Raw genomic sequence first — 10,196 nt, 5'->3', positions numbered from 1 at the left:
TATTATAGAAGCTCATCATTCATAGACTTAATGAATGACCGCTACTGTGTTGGTCAGTGCACATTTACAGTGCCTTGCTCATTTCACAATTACTATACAGATTTTATCACATGCAATGAAAAATAATAACGTTTCGTGTATTAGAAGGCAGAGTAAAATCTCAATCATTGGTAAACAATCAAGCAAACGTTGTCCGTTTGGGAGCTGAAAGAATCGGGAGTGACTCTGAATCATTTGACTCATTTGACTCAGAGTCAAATGAGTCGGGATTCATTCATGTATTCACTCTGCAGACTCGCACCAAACAAACCCACGCATACACACACACACACACCAAAAAATAATTTAGCTAATCCACACACCAGCATGTTTAGTTCAAATAATCGTGATCTTGTCAGAACCAAATTCTTCCTCCGGAACTTAAAACACCCAGCCGATGTTCCCTAACGACCATCTCTTTATTTTGGTCCTTCGTGTTTTGCCCGGATCAGGAAAACGTAGCACACATAGGCTAGATCAGGGTGCTAATCTACAGCCCAAAGGTTGTGCTTTAAAAAGTCATTCATATTTAAATATGCTTTAAGTATATATTAAAATGGCTGAACTGAATTGTGACAGTTTTTAGCATCAGTGATCTGCACAGTGGAGATATAGACCACTGAGTAAATAACCTTACACAGCCTACCTAGGCTACCTGAACAGAGCAGGAAGACATTTAGACTTCTGCCTATCAAGTAAGTGACTGTCCTGTCATATGAATGACGTTTTTAAGTCAATTGTATGTTAGTCCAGGTGTGACTGGCCCATTTCGTTACATTTCTGACAGTCATGTCGGAGTCTGGACACAGCCAGCCCGGGATGTACGGACAGGGACGGAGGAGACGCAGACGGAGGGACAGGGAGCCTGGACCTCCTGGACAGAATCTCTCCGGACCGAGTCGTGATCGAGACTACGGCCCGCGGGAGCGGAGAGTAGGTTTATTATTTATTTTGGTGACTCAGTCATTACATCAGAGCATTAGATGAAATCAGTAAGTTTGGGGTTTTTTGCTCGATGTTTTTAGGATGGAAGCGAGGAGCCATCTGGTCCACTTCTTCAGAAAACTCCCATCATTCTGGCCAAACCACCTGGAGAAAGGGTGAGTCTGGAGGAAACCTGGAAATGACATCACTACCTCGGTTCTTTTTGGGCAGCAGTTTGTTAGACTTGAAATTGTTTCCTATGCATGTGTTGGTGTTCATTACAGTAAGCATTATCCTGTTCAGGGTCATAGTGGAAACACATCCTGGGAACACTGGGTACCGGTGTACACACACACACACACAGCGGGAGTGTGGAATGGCCAGTCCACATTCAGACGTGTTTTTGAAAGGTGGAAGAAACCCACATGAGCAAAGGAGATGTTCTGTGTGTCACACAGACTGTGTCCTGAGCACAGGCTCAAACCATGGACCCAGATTTTAATTCATTAGAAAACAAAATACAAACTTAATTCTTTGGATATGGTGGTGATGCCCAAAATATCATGTGACATGATATAACACGTTCACTATGAATACTGCTTGTAATATTTCTTGTTATAACTTGAATAGTGACCTAATAGTTCCTCATAAGCCCTTGGTTGCTGTTATGGAAAGGATATTATGTAGTTACAGTTACATTATTTACTGTTTAGTGTCACCCAAATGAGGATGGGTTCCCTTCTGAGCCTGGTTCCTCTCAAGGTTTCTTCCTCAAATAATCACAGGGAGTTTTTCCTTGCCACCGTTGCCACAGGCTTGCTCATTAGGGATAAAAATAGGGATAAAATAGTTTTAATAATTTAATACTTTCTCCGTTTCTCTTCTTTTGTAAAGCTGCTTTGAGACAATGTAAAATAAATTGAATTGAATATTCCTTAATATTTTCTCTCAATACTTTAATCTGGGTGTTTTAGTGACATTGATCTTCCTCATGCTGATAGTTCTCTTTGTGATAATGATCATGTGCTCTCTCAGGCAAAGACGAGTGCTGCTGTCAGCGGTGCCCCATTAGAGAAGCCGATTATGCTGATAAAAGCCAGAGATGAAGGAGGCAAACCGGGCACCACACCAGATGCTGCTCCTCCAATGTCTGGCTCAGGAGCAGCAAAGCTGGAGAGGGAGGGTCAGCGCCCCACACAGCCTGTGTATCAGATCCAGAATAGAGGAATGGCTTCGGCTGCATCCACTTGTGCTGTTGATCGTGAGTTGCTCTCAGATGGATTTACTGTGTCAGTACATTTTTCTGCTTTCCTACATGTTTAATTTCAAATGCTGTTCTTAATATTTCCACGGGCAGCTGTGATTGGTCAGACGAAGCTCCTCCCCCCTGAGAGAATGAAGCACAGCATTAAACTAGTGGATGACCAGATGAGTTGGTGCGACAGTGCTATGGAGGTAAGGGTCCATTTAACTCTGTATTGCTGACGCTTGTGAGGTTTTGTTTTTAATAAGGTCTGAGGTGTTTTAATTATGTTTAAGAAGGTCAGTTGGATTATTTATTAGTATATTATTATAGTAGACTTTAATTTTCAAACAAACATATATCAACGCTTAATTGCTAGCTGTGTTTCTCTGTGTCTCTCTGTTTCTTAGTATCTACGAGACCAGACTGACATGCTGGTTGTGGGAGTTATTGGGCTCCAGGGGATGGGAAAGTCCACCATCATGTCTCTCCTCTCAGCCAACATGCCTGAAGAAGACCAAAGGTAAATGGTACACAAATAGAAAGGTTATTAGATGCAGTGATGTAATAAGGGTCTCAAAATCTTAGGAATTTCCTGGATCATTTAATGTTCTAACAATCATGCCTTAAATGATTTTTTTCCCCAAAACTAACACACATATTTTGGTATAGCCAGCTACATAGACCTGCTGCTTTTTTTCCAGAAAATAATCATGGCAGTGTGTTGCACATGAGTTATACATTCAGCCTGTTTATAATTCGAGTATCCTCTGTCAGTACATATTTTGAAGGAACCAAAACACATTTAACTAATAATTATATTTAAATTAGCCTGGTGAAAGGTTGAAAGTTGTTCACTTTTGTAATGCAGTCAACTAAATTTTTAAGTGCAGTTCATCAAACTTTGCTTTATCCTTAAAATCCCTAATTATAATTAAATAGAAGTAGTCACCAGGTAGCTATCAGTAACTAAACAGATTAACCGAATAGTTAATATTAACCCAAATAGTCAGTAGTAGCTATGCTTTCAACCGAACCTGACCAAATCTAATGTGTGCAGTGTAGGAATACCCAGTATCACAATATCCCATATGTCCCAACAACTCGTTACCTCATCTGTGCTGTTCTTCGATGTAGCAACATCACTGTATGTATATATAAATAAAATAAAATAAATATATAAATATATATATATATATATATATATAAATATAAATATATATATATATATTTTTTTTTTTCCTCTTTCAGTTTCTTTTTATGAAATTCGTTTCATTTGTTCTAGTCTAACACTAATCTAATTATTTACAGTTAATCCTGCTCATGTTGAAAATACAGTTCCTCACTGTGTATTTGGTGCCTTGTGCTGTGCAGGGCGTACGTGTTCAAGGCCCAGACGCAGGAGATCAAGGAGAGAGGGGGCAACCAGACCACTGGAATCGACTTCTATATTACACAAGAGAGAGTGATCTTCCTGGACACACAGGTTCAATCCAGGATTCTTGACTTTTTCTACTAGTGATACTGGAATTTAACTTTCTCTCTCTCTCTCTCTCTCTCTCTTCCTCTCTTCCTCTCTTCCTCTCTCCCTCTCTCTCTCCCTCTCCTTACTGATTGGTTAATGTCATAATGAGATGGAAATCCTATTAGAATCAGTCCTATCAGGAGTAATTCTTACTACACATTGGAGAGGATTTATCATTTTTTGTTCATATCAGAGGTGTCCAATCTTATCTGGTCAATGTGAGCACAGGTTCACATTCCAGTCACGCAGAGGTCACACCTTATAGGAGTTTGAAAGCCAAGATTAATCAGGTGGAATCAGGCGTGACTCCTGCTTGATTGGAATGAAAGCCTGCACCCTACCAGCCTTTTCCATGTAACATTTGAAACCCACTTTGCCATACCCTCGTCCAGGAGAACCTTATTTTAATGTTTTCTGCTCTAAATACACCCAGGTCAACCCAGGAAAGGCTGCTGATTAGTTGAATCAGGTGTAAGAGCGTAGTGAAATGTCCTACATTATACATTTATCAGCTGTCATATTTATCACGTTGATTAAATACTACCAGTTTTATAGCATGTGGCATAATAGCTTCATTTTGTCCTAAGAAATGATGAAGCCTCTCTGATGAGATCAAGATGACCAGAATGAACATTTTGTATAATTTATACACATACTGCTTTAAACAGTAAGTAAGCCAGAGCTACACTCCGTGGTCACTTTAATAGGATCATTCGGCCGCTTTCTGTTTGGGGTCGCCGATTTGGCACAGGTTTTACCCTGGATGCCCTTCTTGATGCAACTCTCTCATTTTATCAGAGCTTGGGATTGGTACTGAGTGTTAACCCAGCCACTGAGGGGTTAGTTCCCTGCCTGGGAATCGAACCTGGGTTTTGGTTTGGAGAGCACGGATCCTGCCCCTGGACCACCAGGGATTTTAATAGGAACCCCTGTGCACCTGATTATTCATGCACTTAATCAGTCAGTTCAATTCAATTTATTTGTATAGCGCTTTTAACAATGGACATTGTCTCAAAGCAGCTTTACAGAAGTATAGAAACATAGAAAAAAAGATAAAGTTTAATCTTAAGTTACTATTTATCAGCCAATCATGATGCAGCAATGCAATGCATGAAAATCATGCAGATGCAGGACAAGAGCCTCCCACTGTAGCCGCAAGCCTCGGCTTCCTTTTCTTGGTTGACAGAATGGAACCCGATGTCCATGCCATGTCAAAGTCAATGATACAAATATTCTTTTTTTCCCCATTCTGATGTTTTATGTTAACATTATTTAAAGCTCTTTACCATTTAACAGCTTGTGTGTAGGCACTGCTCTGTTGCTATGACTGGCTGACTGCATAAAAGTGCAGGTGTTTGTATTAAAGTGGCCAGCGAGTAGATGTGTGCTTTTTTATTTGGGGCTTGTGTTGTTGAAATTTCTTGCTCTATGTTCTTTTTCAGCCAATTTTGAGTCCTTCGATCTTAGATCATCTCATCAATAATGACCGCAAGCTGCCGCCTGAGTATAACCTGCCACACACGTATGTGGAGATGCAGGTCAGTCTGTAATAGCTAGTCATTCATAAGTAATAAAGAAAAGGTGCACGAAAAAAATAAATGTACTAAAACTGAACACTTAAACTTTTGTTCATGTCCGAGTGTGTGATTAATTTCTGTGAAAGCCTTAGTATAAGATAAAATAGCCTTCTTATTTCTGTCATTTTAAAAAATGCCACCTCATTTATTTCTTATTTCTAAGTTGTATTTGCTTCAGGTTTTGCAAAAACCTTAAGCTGTATACAAAAGCAGCTGTATTAATGTATGATCAGTGTCACATGTATGCTTCTTAACTCACTCTGTCCTGGTATATCTTCAGTCTCTCCAGATAGCTGCTTTTCTCTTCACTGTGTGCCATGTTGTAATCGCAGTTCAGGACTGGTTCACAGACATCAACCTCTACAGGCAAGCTATTTTCATGCTGTAATGCTTGTGTACATGGTATAATGCTTCAGTTATGCCATTAAAAATACTTAATCTATTATCTAACTCAAATGATTATTTCTAATGATTGAGATCTGCTATTCTTTAAAAACAGGGGCATTTAATCAGGCCCTTTATACGGACACACTTGACATAAATATAAACCTGTGGCCAAAAAAAATCCCAGTTATTTTCAGTGGAAGCCTGTTGACGATCAGTTATCGCTGTATATTATGTAGAGAACGGATAGCATAAACAATACATTTGGTTTTGAATAGTTTTCTGTTGCTAATCAGGTTTCTACAAACCGCTGAGATGCTGAAGCCTTCGACTCCATCTGCCAGCCACGACAGCGTTGGTTCATCAGGACCAGATGACGGCTCAGAGTACTATCCTCACCTCAGTAAGCCTCCATTAGCTCTTTGTTCTTACTTTACTGCCATTTCATTCGAGTGCATGATCTAAGAGATTTCCTTTACTCATGCAAAAAATGTGTGGATGCACATATCCTGCTTTCACAAAAAAAGAGCATTTTACAGGCATGTTAAAATTGAATGCAACACATTTTGTCAACCAATAAAATTAGGCTTTGGTCGGATAAAACTGACTATATACTATAATAGCTCAAGGGAATCGCACATTTATTAGCGAGTCCATCGAGCAAGTGAGTCCAATTTTTATTTTTTGAGCAGATATTTAAAAAGGTAGCAAAGTGAGTATATTGGTAGGAGAATGTTGGACATGGAGCTGCCAGGCAGGAGGCAAAGAGAAAGACCACAGAGGATGTATATGGATGTAATGAATGAGGATATGAAGCTAGTAGGTGCAAGTGTTGAGGATACAGAAGATGGGTGGAGAGAGCTGATTTGCTGTGGCGACCCGTGAAGGGAAGATAGATTAAAAAAGGTAGCTAATAAAGTATTGCAAGCTAGTTGGCTAGTTAAGCACATTAATACAGTCCCAAATGTGTATATAAATTCCTGTGTAGGAAGAGACTCGGCCGTAGTCGCTATCCTTTGTAAGAATGTTTTTAACATAGCATGCTATGTTTCTGCCATTGACAAAAAGTCAGAAATACATTGCTCGGTATTCGGTGTCCTCTCATTCCGTTACTTGTAAAAGTTTATTCAAATCTGGCTAGCTTCTTTAAAGCTCCACTTTATTTTGATTAATCCGCCTAGTAAAAGAAAAGCCAATAAAAGCCAATAATGCTGACTGTGACTGCCAGAATATTAAGCCTAGGTTTCTAAATAAATAAATGACGTAATATTTTTCTCCTGGAGAGTGCTGAAGAAGAGATGTAATAAATTCCAGTTAAGTTCTAATGAGCAGCATGCAGATGCAGATATTTCAGACTTACATATTGGCATCAGTTGGTAAAGACAAGCTGCACATTTGTTGTGACTGTGTTTTGTAGTTTTCTTGCAGAACAAAGCAAGAAGGGAGGATTTTTGTCCCCGAAACCTGAAAGATATGCACATGGTTGTGGACAAACTGATGGCTCACTCCCACCTGAAATATAAAGGTTCGTACAGAAAGCTTCCTAGTACTTCTTACATTGAGACTGTACAGAAGATAATGTGGGCTTCACAGAGCTTGAATTCAGCAAACCATTATATTCAACCTAGCATTTTTAGTTAGCATTTTCTGTTATCATTCACTTTTACATTCCAGAAATTTTATTAAGGTTTCATTTTACATGTAAATGATGTGCAATTGTATCTTGGACCACTGAAATATTTAATTTAATTTAATTATTATTATTCTTATTATTATTCTTCTTCTTATTATTATTATTATTTGATGCTTTGCTCACTGACTACGATGTTGTGATATTGCTACTTAGGCATGCTGTCCATGTTGGACTGTAATATTTTCCCTGGTCTGGGTCGGGACTACCTTGAAAATGAAGTCAATCTCTTCCTTTTGCCAATTTTGGAGAATGATGGAGATGAAGTTTTGACAAGAGCAGGTCTGAAGAAATTTATTTTATTTATTTATTTTTTAATTGTGTTAATTCATTATTTTGGAAAGTGCCTTTATGAATGTACTGTAGAGCATGGGTGAATATTTGGCAGTAATATGAGTGAACAGATTGTCTGTGTTGTCATATTAGCAGTGGTAGCTCAGTGGTTAATGTGTTGGACTAATGATCAGAAGGGTGTGAGTTTGAATCACAGCACCACCCCTGAGCAAGGCCCTTAACCCTCAGCCACTTGTGTTTCTTAATGAGATAAATGTAAGTTGCTGTAGATAAAGGTGGCTGTTAAATGTAAATGTTTCTTATAAGGATTTTCACAGTACTAAAACCTGTCTTTTGATCTCCTCTATTGATTGTTTCTAGCCTTGGTTTCTGAATATGGCCAGCACAGTGTTAAAACCCTTTAGCTGATGTGTGTGTTGTGTTTGAATACCAGGATCTGGATCTGCTCCTCTTTTCTCTCTGCTGCCTGGCTACAAAGGCCACCCAAGCTTTTCCTCGCTGGTGTCCAAACTGCGTAGCCAAGTCCTGGCCATGCCACGCAATCAACTCTCCCACACCATCCTCACTGAGAAAAACTGGTGAGTCGAGAGAATCAAACAATGAACATACATAAACATTTCTGTCATGACATGATTTATGCAGATAAGTAAAGATCTGCTGGTATTGTTAAACTTAAATGTAGTCATGAATGTAACTTTATTATTAAGGCTCAATATTTTCCTCATTATTTTAATGTTGCTGAAGTTTCTAGTTGTGTAAATAACTATATGAGGGTCCAGAGGTCGGTCGGGCAGGCAGACAGGCTGACAGACAGACAGGCAGGCTGACAGACAGGCAGGCAGGCAGGCAGGCAGACAGACAGGCAATTTACAATTTCTACCAGCAGCTGTCATTTTGTTATTCTTTTTTTTTAGCTAATAACTGAGACAGTTTTTGAGAATATTCAAAATGAAATGAAAATCTAAATAATACACTATTTCATAGATTTGTACAAATACCTGTGACCCCATAAGTACTAATAGAACATGTAGTTGTCACTTAATGTTGCTGCAGTCTGTCTTTATCTCTAATATCATTATAATTATTATCATTCTCTGTGGTTTAATAGCTTCTGATGTAGTGGTCTATGTGTATGTTAATGTATGTGGATTGTTTATTCCTGCACAGGTTCCACTATGCTGCCAGAATTTGGGATGGGGTAAAGAAATCCTCAGCACTATCCGAATACAGCCGCTTACTCTCCTAAACCAGACAGGACACACATCTGGAAATGGCAGCTGTGAAGAAAGTCCCTCAGTTTCACATGCACTTAAACTTGTCAACACTGTTATCTCTTGATAGACAGTGGGTCTGAGGTTATGTCCTCCATGAGCAACTAGAACAGGGCTGACTTCACTGGAACACTTGATGTTCAGACACACTCTGCTGTAGCATAAATAGGGATCAACAATAAGAATTTTGGATCTTCTTGCAAGGGATCTTCTGTGTAGGATTTGATCCATCAGTTGCAGTCTACATCAGAGGTTCAGGGCACAGAGATGAGCTCTGAAAAGCACAAATGTTTTTTTTCTCCCTTCCTCTTAATTTTCTCTCATGCCCTCACTTACATGAACTGCTCTAACCTGATCCAGGTCATGGTGGTTCCCCACCCTGGATGGGTGGACTGGACACCTTACACACACTATACTGCATTTTATCTTGGTCGATCCGCCTACTTGGCATCATGGGAGGAAATGGGAGAACCTTGAAAAAACCTATACAGACACAAGAACAAGCGAGAATATGTCCAGAAACACCAGACAGACAGTAACTCGAGCTCAGGATCAGACTACCAGCCCCTGGAGCTGTGAGGTATAGGGCTACTCGCTGTGCTATGTCACCTATTTATTCGCTGCAAATGAACAAATTTAAAATGTAGGTTGTACAATTAGTTTGTATGGAACAAAGAATGTATGTTTAATAAAACATCACAAAAGTTGAACAAATGCAATGATCAGGATGATTGTGGTATAAGTGTTCCTACTGCATCAACAATGCTGAAGGTATTGAACACTTTAATGTCACTGCTGTATTCAGAAACAGTCCAACAGGGACATTAATATATGTATTCAATTTACAGTGTCTTATCATTTTAACTGCATTATTATGCTAGATGTAGCCAAAGGAATGATGGGTAAGTTGTGTCCATAATGAGATACATGTGATCAGTAACAAATACTTAAATAGGCTGCCTTGATGTGTATTATGGGGTCCAGTGTGTGCCATGGAAACGTCCCCAAAACTAAATTACTTCTCCACCAGCATCAACTATTGAAATAAGTGAGGTTGAGTCCATGGATTTATGCTGATGATGCCAAATTCTGATCTTACCATCTGCATGTTGCAGCTAAAATCATGATTCATTACACCAGCCAATGTTTTTTTCAATCTTTAGCTCTTCAGTTTAGGTGAGCATGTGCCCATGGTAGCCTCAGACTCGAGGGCATCCTGTGATGTCTTCTGCTGTTGTAACACGTCCAC

General features: G+C 39.3%; 1 protein-coding gene across 1 annotated transcript; it reads left to right on the top strand.

The window, feature by feature from the left end:
• Nucleotides 1-311: 311 nt before the first annotated feature.
• smg9 (SMG9 nonsense mediated mRNA decay factor) lies at nt 312-9,661 on the top strand. Its single transcript, XM_058402033.1, has 14 exons — nt 312-734; nt 827-972; nt 1,065-1,139; nt 1,999-2,224; nt 2,321-2,418; nt 2,617-2,729; nt 3,581-3,692; nt 5,174-5,269; nt 5,589-5,674; nt 5,989-6,095; nt 7,110-7,217; nt 7,539-7,664; nt 8,110-8,254; nt 8,844-9,661. Exons 2-14 carry the CDS (start codon nt 829-831, stop codon nt 8,920-8,922), a joined length of 1,515 nt encoding a protein of 504 aa, XP_058258016.1. The 5' UTR covers nt 312-734; nt 827-828; the 3' UTR covers nt 8,923-9,661.
• Nucleotides 9,662-10,196: the final 535 nt, after the last annotated feature.

This window comes from Hemibagrus wyckioides, linkage group LG01 (assembly GCF_019097595.1).
Source record: "Hemibagrus wyckioides isolate EC202008001 linkage group LG01, SWU_Hwy_1.0, whole genome shotgun sequence".
NCBI lineage: Eukaryota > Metazoa > Chordata > Actinopteri > Siluriformes > Bagridae > Hemibagrus > Hemibagrus wyckioides.
Note: the sequence above shows the minus strand (reverse complement) of the source record. Positions and strands in the feature narration are given on the sequence as shown.

What these genes read in the sequence shown, in the direction of transcription:
- smg9 (XM_058402033.1), top strand. Translation starts at nt 829, where the DNA reads ATGTCGGAGTCTGGACACAGCCAGCCCGGGATGTACGGACAGGGACGG. An exon ending in ATCCACTTGTGCTGTTGATC is followed by an intron (nt 2,225 to 2,320) that starts GTGAGTTGCTCT and finishes TTCCACGGGCAG; the next exon opens with CTGTGATTGGTCAGACGAAG. An exon ending in ACACGTATGTGGAGATGCAG is followed by an intron (nt 5,270 to 5,588) that starts GTCAGTCTGTAA and finishes GTATATCTTCAG; the next exon opens with TCTCTCCAGATAGCTGCTTT.